Source organism: Pseudopipra pipra, chromosome 18 (genome assembly GCF_036250125.1).
Source record: "Pseudopipra pipra isolate bDixPip1 chromosome 18, bDixPip1.hap1, whole genome shotgun sequence".
Lineage (NCBI taxonomy): Eukaryota > Metazoa > Chordata > Aves > Passeriformes > Pipridae > Pseudopipra > Pseudopipra pipra.
In genome coordinates this window covers 8,262,705-8,282,348 of record NC_087566.1, presented here as the reverse complement: position 1 = coordinate 8,282,348, position 19,644 = coordinate 8,262,705, and the positions used below count along the sequence as shown (strand labels likewise).

Below are 19,644 nucleotides of genomic sequence, written 5' to 3'. Positions count from 1 at the left end.
ACTTTGACTCGTGGAGGGATTTGCAGGGCGCTGGTGGATGTGTTTGAGCAGGTTAGGATGGGGTGGCAGAGGAGATGCTGCCCTGGTGGGAGAGGTGACAGTACCATGGATGCACCATGGGTGCCGTGTGCTCCTCTTGGAGCCAGGCAGCAGCTTGGAGCAGATGTCACCCTTCAGCCTCTGGCATGGAGACCTCCACCTAAGGCTGGGTCAAGTGGCCCTGGCACAGGGATGAGCTGGTGGTCCCCTGGGATACAGATGCTCCCTGGAGCTATGCCTGCTCAGAGAAGGTGATGAGAACCCAGAACTCCTCCTGGCTCATCCTGCCATCACACAGGTGCCTCAAGCTGCTCCAGTGCCCACAGAGAGACCCCTTCCAGCTCAGGGAAAGATCCCCAACCCCACTCCCCATGGGGACAGCAGGGGGGACCTCTGTCCAGGCCTTTCGCTGTTAGTGAGCATCCAAAGGAGGGCCATGGAGATGGGGAAGGGTCTGAAGGAGAAGCCACATGAGGAGCAGCTGAGGGCACTTGGTTTGTTCACCTGGAGAAGAGGAGACTGAGGGGAGACCTCATCCCAAACCACACTTCCTCACTTGGGGCAGCGGAGGAGCAGGCACTGATCTCTGCTCTCTGTGAGCAGTGATGGGACTCAGGGAACGTCTGGAGCTGTGTCAGGGGAGGTTTAATTTGGATCTCAGGAAAAGGTTCTTCCCCCAGAGGGTGGTTGGGCACTGACCAGGCTCCCCAGGGAATGGTCATGGCCCCAAGGCTGCCACAGCTCCAGGAGTATTTGGACAATGCTCTCAGGGACAGGCTGGGATTGTTGGGGTGTCCTGAGCAGGGTCAGGAGTTGGACTGGATGGTCCTTGTGGTGCATTCCAACTCAGGATATTCTGTGATTCTGTGATCCTGCTGCAGCACTGCCAGTGCCGCTAAAGGATGGCCAATGACGCCAGCTAGTGGCAGCACTTATTTTTATGTATATATATTTATTACTTATTTATTTGTTTGATATGTATATTTAAAAAGATACATATATATAGTGGGTGAAGGTATGGAGCAATAGATAAGTGTGCTGGGCAGGGCCACACTGCTTCCCACAAGAGCTGGCTGTGCCATTGGTGGGTGATGCCGCACCGCGGACCCAGAGCGTGTGGTGCCCCAAGGTCCTGTTTTGGCAGAATTGTCTCCCATGTCACCCATCACCCGTCTGTGCCAGCAGTGAGTCACCACTGCAGCAATGTCAGGTCTAACCTGTCCCAATGGGAGATGTGATCCATGGAGGAAGGAACTGTCCCCTGTGCTGTGGGCAGTGTCCTGAGCTCCTGCGTGGCTCAGAGTGTGATGGAAGTACATGGCACCCATGGCAGACGATGTGCTTGGTTTTCAGCCCTGCAGCAGGAGGGTTTGTTCACTGGCAGCACGAGCAAGGCATGAGCTTGGCATGAGCATGGCATGAGCTTGGCATGAGCATGGCATGAGCTTGGCATGAGCATAGCATGGGTTTGGTACCCAGTCCCAGCACCCTTGTGGTGCACCCCAATATCTCACACGGTCTCAGAGCCGACCCCACAGCCAAGGGCAGTGTTTCCCAGTGGATGGACAGCATGGCATTAGCACAGTGTAATTAATCCAGGCGGGCATTTTGTACCCACACTGCCCTGGCTGACGCAGGAAGTGGAGCCAAAGCTCCACTTGCTCTTTTCCATTCCCAAAGCTCCGCTCCCCACCACTTCATCCTGGAATGTTGGCTCCAAATGGGGAGCAGCATGGGGGGGGGTCACCTTGGCTTGGAGACGAGAGGAATTGCGGGTGTGGATCCAGCGGGGCCTGCCCTGGCGTTTATCCCCACGGAGGCAGCTGCAGGCTGGCACTGAGCCTCCTGCCAACACCCCCAGGTCTGGGGAGTGTGGGGGGGACCCCCAGCCCCTGCAGCCCCCAGAGCACAGGGTTTAATTACCCGTATCATTATCTCTGCTCTGGTACTTACAGGTGTTATTAATGGCTCTGGGAGCATCCAGTGCGGTTCGGGCTGTGCCACATCACCACAATCCCCTTTGATGGTGTGGTCCTGCATCCCTGGGTGGGAAACCAGCCTGTGGGATGCTGAGCTGAGGAATGCCACAAGCCAAAGGATGCCATGAGCATCCCAGGAGGGTCCCAGCTGGAGCTCAGTCCCTATTTCAGTGCCAAATTTCAGCATTTGCCTCTGGACCCCACGCCAGAATCTGGGCACAAAACTCTTATTCCATCCATCCATGGGGTCTCTATGATGCTCAGCAGAAAGAAGGGAGAACATTCTCTGTGGAGAAGGATTCTCCAGGGGCTTTTGGCATTAACATGTGAGGTCTGGCAGTCGCTGGTCCTGTGGGGAAGCCACGTGCTGGGTGCTGTGGTGAGGTGCTCTGGGATGGGAGGGCAGCAGCGGGTCAGAGAGACCTCCAAACCCCATTTGGGGGGAACATGTCTCCAAATCACTCATTTCCAAGGAACATCCATCCATGCTGGGTGTCTTTGGGGCAGGGTCACCTCAAAGTCAGCTGGTGCAGCAGCTGACACCCTGAATCCCATAGCATGCCCTTGGTAGTGCCAGGCCCTTTGTCCCACACCACCTCCATCTCAGCCAGGGATTTGCTGAGCAGCAGGGCTGCTCTGTGTCCTGTTCCAAGTGGAGAAAGCCAGGGGTTGGATTTTTTTCCATCACAGTTATTATCTTTTACCCTTGGATGCCTGCCACGCGTCCGTGCTGTATAGTAGCACACCCAACTCCATCCCACTTGCCTGTTTGTCTAACTTTTTGACCCTGGAGAATTCAAATCTATTTTTCTTCCTCTTCTTTTCTTCAAAAAAAAAAAAACCCAACAAGCCCAAACCCCAAACCTATATTAACCTGGCTCAATAGGAGGCATTTTCTTGAACTTATTAAAAAATCCAGACTTGTAAATTAATTTGTTCATGTTGTACAATGGCAGTGCAGATGGACTCATTAGCATGCACACAACAAATAATTATAGATGAATTTTTAGCTGGCCTGCTTAATGGGCTTGCTGGGTTAATTATGTCAATGTATAATTACATCAGCCCTGGGAGACATAATGGCACACCCCGCTGAGCAGACACCAGCTAATGATGGTGTAATGCTGACAGAGGGAAGACGGACGGCTCCGGATGCACCTGCTTACCTCGGCACAAACCGCCATTGTCTGTGCCCAAACCGGCCGTGCCGGTGGCACCGGGGCACGGGAGATGTCCCCATGGCCCCTGCCCGTCCTTCGGTGCCTCGGGGCTGGCAATGAATGGCAGGAGCTAGGGGTGTCCCCATGGCAGCTGGAAAGGCAGGACCAAGGGGTATCCCGATGGTATCTGGAATGGCAGGACCCAGGAGTATCCCCATGGCACCTGGAAAGGCAGGACTCAGTGTATCCCCGTGGCACTTGGAAAGGCAGGTCGCAGGGATGTCCCCACGGCACCTGGCACGCCGTGGGTTGTTTTAAGGGGGGGGGGAGAGTGGCTGCCCAGGGCTGGGTGATAAAGAGGGGGTGGGCAGTGGGTGCCCGGGCTGGTGGTGGGCATCCCTGCTGCTCACCCTGCATCCCACCTCCCACAGACCCCGCTCCTGTGCTGGAGGCTGCCCGGAGCCTGGAGGACCGGCTGCAGCAGCTCCAGCGCCTCGAGCCCAACCCGCCTCCCCTGAAGGATCTCAGCCGCCCCTGGAAAAAGCACACGGAGCTCAGCAGCACCAAAGGTACCGCCGTGGCCCCCAGCTGGGCTCCCCCACGTGCCTCTGAGCACCCCTGGGATGCAGGGTGGGTCCCAGGGCCAGGATCTGTCCCCCAGCCCGTGGTCCCCAGCAGCCACCGCTGCTGTCCCCTCCGCAGCCATGTGACACGTGTCCCCCCGCAGAGCGCAGGGAGGGGACATCGCCGGCAGCCGACGGCCTCGACAGCAGAGCACCGAGCACAGAGACCTCGGTGCAGAGAAATGAGGCAGAGAAGCAAAAGTACGTGAGTACTGGGAATGGGGTCGTTTCAGGGCACGATGGGAACATGGGGATCTGTCCCTTCTCCTGCACGGGGGTGTCCGTCTGTCTGTCTCTCCTTCCCTTTGCTCCTTTCCCTTCAGGTTGGGAGTGGTCACATCCTTCCCAGAAACCTGATACACCACCTTGGACACTCTCAGTGTCTGACCATCCATCCCCAGTCCCGGGTGGTTTTGGGGCAGAGCCAGGGCAGGTCCCTCCTGCCATCCCTGTATGCTATCTCTGTGACACGTGGCTTTGCTCAGACAAATGGCTTAAACCCAGGTCTCTGGATGAACCTCATTAAATGACCTTTTAATTTGGAGGCTCCCAGCTTTCTCGGTGCCTTCATTGTTATTCCTTAACACGCTGCGTCGGGAAACAAATGAGGAATCTTTAAACCCTAAATTACAGATCTCTGCGAGTAAGTTCCTGGCAAGTGCAGGCTATAAATAATGCAGAATAACTTTCCCTGATTGCTTCCCCCTCCTCCAGTTAATTACAGGTGAGGGGTGGGCTGTCATTCCCCCCTCTGAGGGGTTTCAGCCACAGGGATCAGGGACAATTTTCAGCCCAAAGTGAATTTTTTTTAGACCTGGGGCAATAAACTTCTTAACATCAAAGGGTAGCACGACTTGAATGTGTCTTGGTGTCCAGTGGTGGGTCTTTTCTGGCATCAGTGAGGGATGGGGTCAGTGAAGGGATGCAGTGAGGGGTCTCTGTGTGATTTTGAGGGATGTGGGGTTGGCACAGCCGTGGTGCCCCCAGCACATCCCTCATGCCCATCTCTCACAGGGGGCTCCAGGAAGCACAGGTCACTTTGGCCTCTCGGCTGGGGGAGGCAGAGGAGAAGATCAAAGTGCTCCACGCAGGTAGGGGTGCCAGGATTGGGGCTAGTGACCATGGGGGGCCAAGCCCCTGCCCCACAGCTCACCCTCCTCTTCCTCTTCCCAGCGCTGAAGGCCACGCAGACGGAGCTGCTGGAGCTGCGGTGTAAATACGACGAGGAAGCAGCATCCAAGTAAGTTGCTGGCGGTGCCAGGTCATGTCCAAGGCTGATCCAAGATACCCGTGGCAGCACTGGGACATTCCCGTGGTGCTGCTAAATGGCTTGATGAGCTGAGATACTTTAAACCACTGCAGAAACATCCATAGTTGTGGTGTCCTTATCCCTAAACTCCTGCCCAGGCCCTGGATTGTGTCTGTGCCTCTGCACCTGCTGACACCTCTTGCTTTCTCCTCGCAGGGCAGACGAAGTCGCCATGATCATGACCAACCTTGAAAAAGCCAACCAGGTGAGCCAGGAGCTGACTGTTCGGGAGCTGATGGGGTTCCCCCCGCAGAGCCCAGGGTGCTGCACCCACCACAGCACCCTGAGCATCTGTGTGGGCTGGATGTCTGTCCCCAAATTGACAAAGGATTGTTGGGCACCAGGACTGGAGATCCCTACAAAGGGGAGCTCAGATTTCCTTCCCTTGCTGTGACCCCCTCCCCATGCTGGGGGTCACTGGTGTTTTTGAGGTCCTTACAGGCTCCATTTGTCACCTTCAGCCTCTCCCAGGTGTTTTAGGGCACAACACACACGGCTCCGGTGTAATTACTCCTGGTCTTGTCCATTCCTCTTAATTAGTTTTATTTAATTCTGAAAATATAGGTACAAATAAATGCAGGTGGATAATGAAAGAGGCTTAAAGAGCAATTTGCATGTAAAATAAAAATGACCTTTTGGGTGGAACAAGGTAGAATCCTGGAGGTGGTCTGCAGCCAGTGCCCAGGGATTGGGATTGGGACCAGCATTAGGATGCAGGAAACTTAAATACGTGGAGGGAGCTTATGGTACTGGTGGTGGGAGCAGAACGCTTGGGATGGGGACTCTTCTATGCCCCGTGTGGGATGGGATGAGCCACAGGTGCCCAGTCTGATGCCCTTTCTGTTCTCCTGCAGCGAGCGGAGGTGGCACAGAGGGAAGTGGAGAGTTTGCGGGAGCAGCTGGCGGCCGTCAACAGCTCCCTCCGCCTGGCCTGCTGCTCCCCGACGGGCACTGCTGGGGTGAGAGCACCCCTCGGGACCAGGAGCACCCCTCAGGACCAGGAGCACCCCTCAGGGCCAGGAGCACCTCTCAGGGCCAGCAGAACCCCCTCAGGGCCAGCAGCACCCCATCACAGCCGGGAGCACCCCTCAGGGCTGGGAGCATCTGTCACAGCCTGGAGCATCCCATTGCTCTTGGAAGCACCCCATCATAGCTAAGAGCACCACACAGCAGCCAGGCGTACCCCACGGCAGCCAGGACCACCCCATTGCACTTGGGAGCATCTTTTTGTGTTCAGGAGCACCCAACCATGTTGGGGAGCAAGCCCAAAATACCCAAGGCATGTTTCTACCCTGAGGTGGTGATGCTGGCTATGCCCTTCAGTGTCCCACGGGGAGGGGGACATGTATTCCCATAGCACTCAGATGCACTTGGTAGACCTTTAAGGGCAGAGGAAAGGTCTGTCCCTCCCCAAGGCTCCATCACCCAGGTCCCCATCCTGTAGGACTGAGCTCTGGGACCACCTGCCACACATGGGGATGTGTCTGACAGGGAAGGGTGGCCCTTGTCCTTGTGTTGGGTGTCTGGGAGCTGACAGTGTCCCTTCTCCCAGCAGGACAAAGTGAACTATTCCATGTGCTCAGGGTCGAGGCTGGAGGCAGCTCTGGCTGCCAAGGACCGGGAGATCCTGCGGCTCCTGAAGGACATCCAGCACCTCCAGAGCTCACTGCAGGAGCTGGAGGAGTCCTCTGCCAACCAGATCGCTGAGCTGGAGGGGCAGTTGGCTGCCAAGAACGAAGCCATCGAGGTGCGCCCACGGGGGTTTGGGGCTTGTCGGGGATGGGGGACGTGGGTCCGGCTGTGCCGGGTGTGCACCGGGAGCCAGCTGTGAGGACTTCCCTCCTCTTCTCTGCAGAAGCTGGAGGAGAAGCTGCAGGCACAGGCGGATTATGAGGAGATCAAAACAGAGCTGAGGTATGACTTAGGTGGCATCCATGGCTGCCTGCCTGTATCCCAGCTGGCACAGTGCTGCTGGCACCCACGGCAGCGCTCCAGCAGCCGTAACACTCGGCAGCTTGCCGGCAGCAAAGCACCATGGCCACTGAGTCACCCCCTTGTCTCCCTCCCAGCATCCTGAAGGCGATGAAGGTGGCCTCTGCTGGCTGCAGCCTTCCCCAGGCAAGTGCCGTGGCGCGTGCCGACGCGCTGGCCGGGCTGTGCCAGCCCTGCCGCCGGTGCCTCCGCCGCCCATTCCCATCTCGGCTTGGCTCCTTGCAGAGCATATCGAAGGCAGAGGAGGCCCTGCTGTTGGGGAAGGAGGCTTTCTACCCCTCCCAGAAGTACCTGCTGGAGAAGCCCAGCCTGCTGGCCAACACTGGTAGGGCCCCCAGGTTCCATGGCATCCCCAGTCCCAGTGGGAACATCTGTGGGAATGTGGGCAGTGGGGACAGATCCTGTGCTGACTGCAGGAAGGAGCCTGGAGCCGGTGGTGGGGTGGGGGGAAAACAGGGGGTGGAATGTCACCTGGGGAAGCTGAGGGGCTGTGCTGGGGCTGTTGCCAGGGGGACTCTAGCGCGTCTCCCTCTCTCATTCCTCTCTAGAGGAGGATCGCTCCGAAGACGAGTCAGGGAAGGATTCGCTGGGCATGGAGCAGCCGTACCCATCCCCCCATCACACCCCAAGCGATGAACCCGCGTCCCCCACTCCCCTCCCACCACTGCCCGGCCCCGGCGGGGCCCCCGACGGTCCCCGGACTTTTTCTCTGTCCCCCTTCCCGGGGAGTGAGCGGCTTTCGGGGGACCCCAAGGCCCCCCACCTCCCACTGCCCACATACAAGAGCGAGAGCACTGCCGGGGGACCCTTCCCCTCCTCCTTCTTCGGGGCCAAAAGCAGCACCGTGCACCCTGCACCTGCCACCAACGCCACCAGCCCGCCTGGGGAGAACTCCGAGGGCAGTGCTGGCAGCTCTGCCGAGGAGGAGCAGCTGGACACGGCCGAAATCGCCTTCCAGGTGAAGGAGCAGCTGCTGAAGCACAACATTGGGCAGCGGGTCTTCGGGCACTACGTGCTGGGGCTGTCGCAGGGCTCCGTCAGCGAGATCCTGGCGCGGCCCAAGCCCTGGCACAAGCTGACGGTGAAGGGCAAGGAGCCGTTCATCAAGATGAAGCAGTTCCTCTCCGACGAGCAGAACGTGCTGGCCCTGAGGACTATCCAGGTGCGCCAGAGAGGTGAGTGGTTGGGGTGGCCCCGGCCAACAGGTCCTGCTCTAGGATGCTCCAAGCAGTGCCATGGGATCCCCTCTCAGTGCACCCCCCTTCACCCCAGCAGCACCCTGGGGTGCCCCATGCCGTGGCAGGGGTGCTCACCAGCCCATGATGTGCTGGCAGGATAGGCAGGGATGTTGCTCCCACCAGGGGCACTCCGGGATTGTCCCTCCCGGCTGCCGGCTGGGATGAGCCCTGGCAAACAGCAGCAATTAACAACAACCTATTGCTGTGGAAGCTGCGTCCCTGGACGTGCTTTACTCATTTATTCTGACAAGTGCCATTTAATTATTCATTAGGCTGCTCTGTGCTGTATGAATCAATGTGCTTGGGAATATTTTGTTAAAATAATGAAGTTTTGGTGCTGCAGGACCTCAGTGGTTGTTGGCATCGCCACAGAATGGTGGCTCCTGGCTCCAGGGACAGCAACTGCTGGTGCCCTCTCAGAGGTGGCAGTGGGTCACTCAAGTCGCTGTGGTGGCCCCAGGACTGGACAGTACATGTCTGTGGTCCATGAATCTGCTGGTTTCATCCTGGAAGGCTCCAGTTTATCCCCTGGATCCTATCCACCATTAACCCTTCACCTGCACAGCCAGGAGGGCACAGTGCCAGGGATGGGGACGTGGTCCCCGTGCCCATGTCTCTGCTCAGCACCCTACATGCCAGTGTGGAGTGGGTGCCCTTGGATGGGATGAGCAAGGTGGTGGGAGGTGCCATGCCAGAGGCAGGAGCTGGCAGCCACAGCTCCCGGGGCTCCGGTAGCGACTAATCGGGAGTGACATTTGTCTTCAAAACAGCAACCCTAAAAATAACTGAACATGAGGAGCAGTAAATACTTCCTGACATACAAGTGGAGCTTGTAAAACCAGCGCCGGTGACAAAGCTGTTATCCTGCCTCTTTGATCAGGTAGCATCACGCCGCGGATCAGGACACCGGAGACCGGCTCCGACGACGCCATCAAAAGCATCCTGGAGCAGGCAAAGAAGGAGATCGAGTCGCAGAAGGGAGGTAGGTGCTGGCATGGAGTGGCCCCCAGGGGTGGCTGAGCCCCTGGGTTCTGTGTGGCTGTGGGTCCCACCCCAAAAATGGCCTTTTCTGGGGGCATTCACACACTGACATCCACAGACAACTTTTTGGGCATGGTGGAAAGAAATAAATGCTGTCAGGGATGGAAGAATAGCCATGCAGCAGTGTTCATATCTGGGCTTTTGGAAACTTTGGAGGCACTTTTTCTCCCCCCTGCCCCAAACCAGATGATTAAATGAGGATGCACAATCCATCTGGCACAGGGAATCATTAAAGCAGATGTGCTCACAGTAAATTACAAGAAATGAAATACATTAAAACAGGTAGTCTGCTGAGAAAGCAGAATCCTGGAGAATTAAATTAGATGGGAACAGTGGAAAAACAGACAGGGAAAACAAACATGTTTGTCTATCGTGTCATTGGTAATGGGATTTATTTTGCAATCATCAAAAAAGAAGCTGGCTTTGAATCGGGGTGTTGAAGCTTAGTGGGTGCTGCTGGTCCTGCTCTGCGCCCACATCCAAACCAGATTGGGATAAATCCCTTTTCCTCCTGCGTTTTGAATTACGGCCACATGGTGAACAGTGTGTCCTCGGGGCTCCCCTCACCCCTTTTCTCTGTAGGAGAACCCAAGGCACCGTCAGCATCGCAGGCAGTGGCCAACGGGACGGGCGGCAGCAGCTCGGAAGACGCCATCAAGAGCATCCTGGAGCAGGCGCGGCGGGAGATGCAGGCGCAGCAGCAGGCGCTGCTGGACATGGAGTCGGGGGGCAGCGGGCGCCCCGCGGACCCGGCACCCGCCGAGCGCTCCACGCTGGCCACCGTCAGCCAGAACGTCACCCCCGCCTACGTGAAGCAGGAGGAGGGGAGCGGGGCCAGCCCCGGCCCCCCGCAGACGCCCCTGGCCGTCCTCTCTCCCGCTGCCTTTGTCCAGAGCATCATCCGGAAGGTGAAGTCGGAGATTGGCGACGCCGGCTCCTACTTCGACCAGCACTGGGCATCAGAGCGGAGCCTGCTCAGCCGGCCCTACACCTCTGTCTCACCTTCGCTCTCCTCCTCCTCCTCGAGCTACTCCAGCATGGCCAATGGCCGGGGCTGGCCGCGGGGTGAGCCTGGCGAGGGCGGCACCAACGAGGACGAGCTGCCGCCGGCAGATGAGGAGCCCCACCGGCTGTCGGAGATGAAGGCAGAGGGAGCCGGTGCGGAGCCAGCGGCTGGTGGGCGTCTCTCTTACTATCCCACGTACGTGCCACGGACCCTGAAGCCCACCGTGCCACCGCTGACGCCGGAGCAGTACGAGATGTACATGTACAGGGAGGTGGACACGCTGGAGCTGACCCGGCAGGTCAAGGAGAAATTGGCCAAGAATGGCATCTGCCAGAGGATCTTCGGGGAGAAGGTACCAGCCTGGAGAGGGGGGGTCCAGTGTCCCCTCCACAAGCCCAGGGCTCGTTGGTGGCCTTCACCAGCTCCTTCCAGGATCCCCCTTTTCCCCAGTGGCTTCCCCATGGGAGGATGCTGAGTCCTCAGGATCTGACCCACCCCCAAATGATCTCCCAGTGGTCACCACTAACTGGTTGGTGGCACTTCCCACCAGGAATGCCCAGTCCCTGTGCAGAGACCTGCTTGGACCACCCTCCCATCCCACTGGGTATCCCACCATCAACATCTGTGGCTGGGGGCAAGGGATCCAGATGTGCCATGGGGCAGCGGGTGGCAGCAGGTGGCAGAGGGTGACAGCCTAATTCCCCTCCCTTTACATGGGGACGGAGGGCAGGCAGCATCCCAGTGCTGGGGGGAGTGCACCCCATCTTCAGCGAGTGACATGTGCATGGTGCCCTAGGTGCTGGGACTGTCCCAGGGCAGCGTGAGTGACATGCTGTCGCGGCCCAAGCCGTGGAGCAAGCTGACACAGAAGGGTCGGGAGCCCTTCATCCGCATGCAGCTCTGGCTGACCGACCAGCTGGGCCAGGGCATCAGCCAGCAGCCCACACCATCCCAGGGTAAGTGACACTGCTGTCCCCCCTGTCTCAGTGGTTCCCATGTGCCATCAGTGTCTCTATTCCTTCTGTGTCCATCCTCTGCATCTAGGATGTTTGTCCTGCTCCCACCTCAGCTTCTAGAAGAGCTGTCCCTGCCACCTCCAGCACCCACACCCTGATCCTGGGAAGCCCCTTTCATCCCCAACCTCCTTAATTTAAAACAAAAAAAAGGAAAACCACATAAAAAATCTTTGGCTTCATGCCTGGCATAAAACAGTAATGAATTTTTTTATGTTAGTGTCATTTTCTGTCTTTAATTAGTCCACTGGCACCCCCTGCTTTCCCATAGCCACTGGAGGGCAGAGCCACAGGTGTCCCTCAAAATAACCTTCTTGTGCTGTCCCTCCCACCGTTCCCCTGACCCCTGTCCCTGGTGTCACACAGCCAGCCCGGCGGAGCCCCAGCCGTCCCCCTCGCCGCCCCCCAGCCCCGCTGAGCATGACAAGGGCTGCCAGGAGCCACTCACCCTGGCCCTGGAGAGCAGCAAGGAAAACCAGCAGCCCGAGAGCCGGTCGACGCCCACGCTGGGTGGGAAGACGTATCCCAACAGCCAGGGACCCGTGGGCATCCAGGAGATCGTCGCCATGTCCCCCGAGCTGGACACCTACTCCATCACCAAGAAGGTCAAGGAGGTCTTGACGGACAACAATTTAGGTGCGGACCCTCTCTCCACCCGGGTTTTCAGGAGCTGCTGGTGAGGCTGCATGGATCCAGCACTCCAATTCCCATAGATGCAAGCCCCCATGGTTCGCTCAAGGCGATTCCGGGAGGATGCTGGCTGGGAAATGGGGTGTGCCCACTCCACAGGGGGACTATAGAGCCCATCCCACTGCTCTACCCCCTCTAACCACCTCTGCTTCTCCTCCGCCAGGCCAGCGGCTGTTTGGGGAGAGCATCCTGGGCCTGACGCAGGGCTCGGTGTCCGATCTCCTCTCCAGGCCCAAGCCGTGGCACAAGCTGAGCCTGAAGGGGAGGGAGCCCTTTGTCCGGATGCAGCTCTGGCTCAATGACCCCCACAACGTGGAGAAGCTGCGTGACATGAAGAAGCTGGAGAAGAAAGGTGAGGGTTGGGGTGACACGGCCTCACCGGGGTTGGGGTGCTGTCCGGGCGGGGGGTCCCGGGCCGGGGGGCGAGCGGCGCGCAGCTGGGTGTCCTCTCCTGCAGCCTACCTGAAGCGCCGGTACGGGCTGATGAGCGCCGGCTCGGACAGCGAGTCCCCCAGCGCCCGCTCCGAGTGCGCCAGCCCCAGCGTGCCGCCACAGGACCTCAGCCTCCTCCAGATCAAGAAGCCACGGGTGGTGCTGGCCCCGGAGGAGAAGGAAGCCCTGAAGAAAGCCTACCAGCTGGAGCCCTACCCCTCCCAGCAGACCATCGAGCTGCTCTCCTTCCAGCTCAACCTCAAGACCAACACTGTCATCAACTGGTTCCACAACTACAGGTATGGGCACTCCTGGGCTTCGGTCATCTGATGGTGCTGTGCCACCAAGGTGGTGTCACTGCTCCTCTTCCATCCTTCCCAGCCCCTCTTCCCTAGATGGGAGGTGCAGACTCACACATGGTCACTGGAGGTCCCCAGGTGTGGGATTGTAGCCAAAATGCTGCCTGTGCCCTGGCTGGTGGGTGTTCAAGAGTGTTTACCACCTTGAGTCATGTTGAGCATGTAAAGAGGTTTCCGTGATCATATCCACATGCTCGCTGGAGCAGGAGCTCCACAATGGGTGGGGGAAAGCCTTCTGGAGGCTCCTGGAGCACAGGATTCATCCCTACAGCAGCCCAGCAGCACAGGCTTCATCCTTAGGCAGTATTGTAGGTGGACATATACAGTTTTTCTGGCTGGAGATGCTCTTTCAAGACATGCAGTGTCTGTGACACGGGGTGAGGGGTGGAGGTCGCTGACCCTCCGCTGTTGTGTCCTGGCAGGTCACGGATGCGCCGGGAGATGCTGGTGGAGGGTGCTCAGGACAATGACACGGACCCAGAGCAGAGTGGTGGGACGGCCATCCCTGGGCGTCGGGCCCCCCACAGCCCCGACTCGGATGCCGAGGATCGTAAACCTGTGTTCGCGGGGGGCGAGCATCCCTGTGCTGCTGTGCCTGTAAAGGTGAAGGAGGAGCAGGGGGACACGGGCGGCTGGAGCCGCCGGCGGGACTCACACAGCCCAGCCGGGGCGGACGAGGGGACCGGACCTCCCCAGGAGGAGCGGGGGGCAGCCCCCCACGCCGCCGCCCCCAGCGCCAGCAGCCTCTCACGGCGGGGAGGCCGTGCCGGTGCCACCGCCGGGGGACCCCCAGCGCCACCACCGCCGCACCCCGACAGCTCCCAGTCCTCCGCAGGGTCATCCCGTTGCAGCTTGGAGGTCTCCCCAACATCACCCTCAGCGGCTTCCTCACCCGGCCTCACCGGCTCAGCCTCACCGGGACCATCCTCAGCCGGGCCGGTCTCACCGGCGCTCCCGCCGGCTCCCGGCCCCCGGCTCAGCACCAGCGTCCAGCGGCGCCATGAGAAGATGGCCAACCTCAACAACATCATCCACCGCCTGGAGCGGGCTGCCAACCGCGAGGAGGCCCTCGAGTGGGAGTTCTGAGCCCCCCCGCCACCCTAAATATATATATACACAGCCACATATATATATATATTTTGATAAATGCAGTGTGCACCGAGAGGCGACGCCGGCGCCATGGAGGGGAGTGCCCGTGGAAAAAGGGGGTACCCTCCCCCCCCCACTATGAAGCCACTCCCTGGCTTTGTTTTAAATGTGAAAAAACTGGGAACAATTTTAGAAAAGAAAAACAAAACAAAAAAATATTTATAGACCTCTTTTAGATATTTTAATAAAAGGATACTTTGGAATTTATTAACAGCTTAAGCTGCTTTGATATTAAAGATAGCTATAAAATCAAGATGATGTAGCAGTCGTGTCATTAAATGTACACTGAAGTCTTGTAGTTTGCCACTGGATGAGATTAAAAACAAATAAAAGAACCCCAAACAAAAACCAACCCAAAAGAAAAGACTTTTTGAGCAAAGCCATCAAGAAGCACTATGAGACTGACCAAATTTAAGAAACTTTTGCAGTTTCCACCCCTGTCTGTAAGACACTGCATCGCTTCTGCCCCAGCCAGAGACTGCGTCCTAGTCCCTGAAGACTCTAAAGCGACCCCCCGACGCCATCGAGTATGTATTTAGTTCTGGTGGTTTATGTTTTTGGAAGCCTTTGTAACACAGAATGTCCCGTGCGGTTGTATATGTTGTAGAGATGTCTGCAATAGCCTCCTGGAACAAGATGTAGCATGGTCCCAACGCCGTCCCTCGCGCTTCCTCCAGCCGGCAACCGGTGGCAGCTCCCCTGTGGCGCGATGCGGCCGACACCAGCTCCCAAGGGAAGAGAGAAAATATGGCAACAGCAAAGAAAGCGAACTGTGCTTGGGATTTTGGGAGCAAGGTGGGAAGAGGTACCTGGGTATGACGCTCAGGGGTGGCACCAGCTTGCAGGGGATGGACATCCATCCCATCCTGGTTCCCCATGCTCTGCCATAGTCCATTTGGGAAAGGAAAAGAGATGGAGCCTCCCTGGGGCAGCAGTGCTTGGGGTGAGCACCCAAAATTCATGAGCTCTGCTCTGCTCGGGGCTGCTCCAGCATCACAGCCAGTTCTTGTGGCTGAAGCACTTTTTTTAGGGAGAGCGCCCGGGTAGAAGGAGCATCCCCTTCCCACAGCCATGTCCCAGGCAGTGGCTGTTGGTGGTGCCAGGATGAGCCTTGGGATGTCTCACCTGCCTGAACTGGGCAAGCTCAGCCCTGAACTGGGCAAAGCACTATAGAGCTTTTGCTTTCCAGGGTTGATCCTGTGCAGGATCAGCTCAGTGGTGGCACCATCCTGGCATGCTCCCTGTCCCCCACCCCAACCCCACCACCTCCAGCTGGCCTGTGCTGACAAAATGCCTTTAAACAATTCAGGGTGGCCCGTGCTGGGCTGCCCTGCCCTGTCCCTGCCATTGCCCACCAAGGCCCGCGCCGCCAGGAGGGCTCCCTGCCAGGCTCCCAGGCTATGCATTGACTGATTTTCCACTGTAAACACTTTTATCAGAATAGAAGATATTTTTATATTCAGGTGGTGGTGGATGAGCGATGCTGAAGGCGCCTCAGCGAGGGCACGGCTCTCCTTGCCCACCTGCCCTGCCCCAACGTGCCCACGGCCGCTCTTTTCCCTGCCACCACGCTGAGGAAGGTCGAGGTGCAACCACTGACTGCCTTCTCCGTCGTGTGCTAGCGGGAGCTTTAGTGGAACGGGACTTGAGGAAGCACTTAGGATAGTCCTGAACATGGCAATCCTGTTGTATGAAAGCCAGCGGGACATACCGGTCACGTTTTTGTTAGGCTCATGTTCTGTACTTCAAAAGTTTCTATGAGATCGATGAACTTTGTTTAAACAATTTTGGAAGGAACAAGTTCTGTAAAGAGCCACTAAATACAGAAGTTGGATACGACTCTGGCCTTGGGTTGTGTTTTGTCCGGAGTTGGTGGGATGTGAGCTCTGCTCGGGTTCACCCAGTGCCTGGTGTTGGCACCCTTGGAAGTCACAGCTTTGCTTTGGGGTTGTGGCCATAAACATATCCCAGTGACTGGGGGGTAAAAAATAGGGTGACAAATGGGGCTAGTCCAGCTCAGGGTGCGATCCTCCCCCATGAAATTCCTGTGCCCATCCCTGCTGCAGGTTTGTTCCTGCTCCATGGGGTAGCTCAGTATCGTCCAGCGTGAGTTTTGGCTCGGTTTATCATAAAATCATATCATGGAATGCTTTGGGTTGGAAGGGACTTTAATGCCCATCTCGTTCCAACCCCCTGCCAGGGGCAGGGACACTTTCCACTAGACCAGGCTGCCCAAAGCCTCATCCAACCTGGCATTGCCAGTGGCACCACACCCCAGCACAGCTCTTCTTTGGAGCCGACCATTGCCAGGCAAGTTGGCAGCTCCAACACGAGGCAGGGCTGTTTGTCTGATGAATTAAGAAATCCATATGTTGCCTATCTGTTTAAGCTTGTTTGTCGGATAACATGTTGGGGAGGACTTATTTTTAATGAATATCAGAACGTCTGGAGAAGCTGGGCCAGCTGCCATGGAAACTGGAATCTTCCTCTGCCAGGAAGGACGGGGCCACATCAACCATCTGGGGGCTGTGGGTGCAGCTGCACCCTGGCTGCCCCTGGCACTGCTCCAAATGCCAAAACATGTAGCTGGGTGCCGTGCCCAGCCAGGAGCAGGGCTCCATGCTCAGCAGGGCTCTTGGCAAGCAGGTGACCCTGGCTGGCTTCGAGCCTCAGTTTCCCCAAGAGGTGATCCCCCAGCCTCCACAAGACCCTGTGTTAGCAAGAACTGGAGACATTCACACAGTGGGGTGTCGTGGGCAGGGACATGGGGACGTGTTGGCCCCTTTCATTAGGGCAGAGTCCTCAGTCTCTGTGTAGCACCAACACCAGCCCTCACAAGGGGACAGATATTTTGTCCCTGGTTAAGACCCATCCCTGCCATGGGACCACCCTGGCACTAGGTGTCCTGATGTTCCCAGGGTGGCACCATGCTGTCCCATGTCTGCAGGAAGATGTGGGGCTCTAGGGCACTGCAAGACCCTGGCACTGGCCATCTCCCCCTTGGGTGGTACAGTCCCTGGCCAGCCCCACTGACATGGTAGGGACAAGATGGAGACTAAAACAGAGGATTAATTCCCACCTGGACCCTCCTCCCCAGGGTCTTAAAGGCACAAACAAGAACCAGGGCCAGAAGGGAATTTCTGAAACAACTTTTATTGTAGCAAAATCTTGTGTCTGTCCCAAGGGGGCAAAGGGAGCCAGAGCCACCCAGCCCAAAGCTGGGACACCCTGACTGCTCCACCGTTACCCAGGGTGGGTCACCCTACCTCCAGGCCAGCAGGCTGAGTGTCTCTTGGGGAAATAAGAGAGAAACACTGGCATGAGACACCAGCTTTGGCACATGAATCATCCCTCACACTCCGCTGCTGACACATGCATTCCCATTTGCCACTGTGAGCGATGCTTCCCCTTAGTGAACTGGTACAGGGATGTTGTGCTGTCCCAAAATATCCACAAGCAAGGCAGCACCCGCAGCTGCTGCGTTCCCCTGGGGTCTGACCCCCCCCCCCGAATTCAGTGGAGGGGCTGCAAGCAGCAGTAGCCCTGTAATGCCCGAGGCCGGGTGTCATCAGCCCCCCCGGCAGCTGGAGTGTGCAGTGCTGCTGCTGCCACTAAGGAAGGGCTGCACTTACTGATATTTTCATTTCAAACCACATCCTGCTGGAGCAGAGGGATCTGGTGGAGCTCAGCCGACCTCAGCCTTGTGCTGGGCAGGGAGGGGAAGTTGGTAACAGGCTCTCTAGCTGTGAAACACCCACACAGGCGCTCAGGCAGGCGAGATCCCATCAAAATCCTCCTCCCAAAGTATTGTCTATGCATGATCACACTGCAAGAGCTTCAAGAGGCCCCACCAGATCCAGAGCAGTGGTTGATTCCCAGGAGGCATCAGTGAGTGGTTCATAGGTTGCTTGTGCTGAGTGGGCCACCCCACAGCCACATCTGGGCGTGACTGGAGGGTGCATCCCTGCCTGGCACGAGATGCCCATTTCACCATCATGGAGCAGCACTTGGTGCTGGGTGCTCACTGGCACCATCAAGGTGTCCATGGGCTGTGCATCCCAGGGTGAGGAGAGGTAGCACCAAGGATGACCACCTCCACCCTGCCACAGGTCCTGGTGTGTTCCCAGGGCTTGGCCGCCACTCAGGGCCGGGGCCCACGCTGCTTCTCCAGCCAGTCCTGCCGCAGCCGGGCCACCTCCCGGCTGTACCGCTCATGGAGCTGGCAGAAGGTGGACGGGCTCTGCACTGTGGCCTCACCGTTCAACACCCGCCTGCGCGGTGGCAGCGGCGGCGGCAGCGGGGTCCCCTCGTCATCATTCCCACCACAGCCAGAGGTGTCTGGTGGCTGGCCCACTCCCAAGGCATTGTTCCACACTGCACAGCCATTTTCCTTTGGCAGGATGGCAGGCAGAGCTGGCAGCCGCTCCAGGGACTGCTTTGGCTTCCAGGAGCTGGGACACTCCCGGGAACCCCCACATCCACCAGCCAGCCCCCAGCGTATCTCCTCCAGCTGCTTCTCCAGCTCCCGCACCACCAGCCGCATGTAGTCGAAGCTGGCTCGGGAGAGCGACTTCACCCACGACTCCATGGCCGCCTGGCTCTCGGCCGCCAGCACATAGGTGCGGGATTTGGTGCCGCTGAAGCGGATGGCGAAGGCGAAATCCTCGGCTGACTCACAGAGCTCCACGTTGCAGCCCTCCAGCACGATGACGCCCACCGGCTCCCGGCTCTCCCGCTCCTCAAAGTAGAAGAGCATGTTGCCCTTGAGCACGAACCAGCGGCGATGATAGGCCGTGTGCCGCTCGCCGCGCTTGTAGAGGAAGCCGGAGTTGTCGGCCGGGGAGTCGCAGGTGGCATAGAAGGCCAGGCTCCGCTCGTTCAGCTTCATGGCTCCACGTCCTGCGGGGACAGAGGGGCGGCTGCGCCTTAATTGCATGGGAATAAACCATCGGCTTTTTGTTCCCGGTGGCGCCAGACCCGACGCGCAGGAAATGGAGGTGGTGAATAAACAACCCTGGGATACTTGGGATAACACCGCCCTCGGCCAAGGTGCTGTGTCCAGCGAGTGCTGGGTGGGTTGTGGTTCCTTGGGGCTCACTGGGGAGGACGTTTCTCTCCCCAGTAGAGTGTTTTCCCGCGAAGGAGCCCCAGGCAGGGCTTGTCCCGGTGCCCCACGTCACCTGGCACAGGTGACCCTCCCGCCGGCGCCGTGTTTGCCGTGTGGCTCCGCTCCTCCCCACGGCGCGCAGGGAGGGTTTTGGCCGGCGCCGCGGATCCGGCTGCGGCTCCAGAAAGCCGTGACCATGAACCCTGTCACCCGGGCGAGGCCACCGCTCCCCTTGTCCCCTGATCGCCGTGCCAGGCTTTCCACCCACCTGGACTCTGCCTCTACCTCGGCTCTCCGGCGGTCACCAGCATCAGCGAGGCGCGGGCGGCCGTGGAGGCCGTAGGAGCGCTGGTTCCGGGGTCGGACGGTGTAAAGGGGGTTTGGGGGCCCCTCTCCCGCTCCCGCCCGGTCACCTTTGTCCTCGGCTCCCGCCGGCCCGGCCCGGCTCGGCCCGGCCCCCGGGCGGAGCGCTGCTCCCGCCCGCCTCCGCCACCGCCCATCACCGCG

At 58.4% G+C, this 19,644-nt stretch overlaps 2 protein-coding genes across 9 annotated transcripts in view; one reads left to right on the top strand and one right to left on the bottom strand.

The window, feature by feature from the left end:
- Nucleotides 1-15,869, top strand: part of CUX2 (cut like homeobox 2) — a 67,091-nt gene extending 51,222 nt beyond the window's left edge. For 4 of the 8 annotated variants that reach the window (XM_064674999.1, XM_064674994.1, XM_064674998.1 and 1 more), the window contains 17 exons: nt 3,610-3,747; nt 3,906-4,002; nt 4,816-4,892; nt 4,975-5,041; nt 5,267-5,315; nt 5,965-6,069; nt 6,663-6,857; nt 6,966-7,024; nt 7,180-7,427; nt 7,651-8,277; nt 9,221-9,322; nt 9,964-10,739; nt 11,184-11,343; nt 11,767-12,036; nt 12,254-12,442; nt 12,548-12,821; nt 13,304-15,869. In XM_064674999.1, coding sequence (XP_064531069.1) covers nt 3,610-3,747; nt 3,906-4,002; nt 4,816-4,892; nt 4,975-5,041; nt 5,267-5,315; nt 5,965-6,069; nt 6,663-6,857; nt 6,966-7,024; nt 7,180-7,427; nt 7,651-8,277; nt 9,221-9,322; nt 9,964-10,739; nt 11,184-11,343; nt 11,767-12,036; nt 12,254-12,442; nt 12,548-12,821; nt 13,304-13,967 — 4,097 coding nt within the window. In that variant the 3' untranslated portion in view covers nt 13,968-15,869. The remainder of the gene's footprint in view (nt 1-3,609; nt 3,748-3,905; nt 4,003-4,815; nt 4,893-4,974; nt 5,042-5,266; nt 5,316-5,964; nt 6,070-6,662; nt 6,858-6,965; nt 7,025-7,179; nt 7,428-7,650; nt 8,278-9,220; nt 9,323-9,963; nt 10,740-11,183; nt 11,344-11,766; nt 12,037-12,253; nt 12,443-12,547; nt 12,822-13,303) is intronic. The other 4 variants (XM_064674997.1, XM_064675001.1, XM_064674996.1 and 1 more) reach the window with 3 other exon arrangements.
- A 1,295-nt stretch (nt 15,870-17,164) lies between these two features.
- On the bottom strand, nt 17,165-19,644 carry PHETA1 (PH domain containing endocytic trafficking adaptor 1). The gene is made up of 2 exons (XM_064675003.1): nt 19,406-19,644; nt 17,165-18,929 (listed from the first exon to the last, which is right to left on the bottom strand). The coding sequence occupies exon 2, from the start codon at nt 18,916-18,918 to the stop codon at nt 18,172-18,174; it is 747 nt and encodes a 248-aa protein (XP_064531073.1). The 5' UTR covers nt 18,919-18,929; nt 19,406-19,644; the 3' UTR covers nt 17,165-18,171.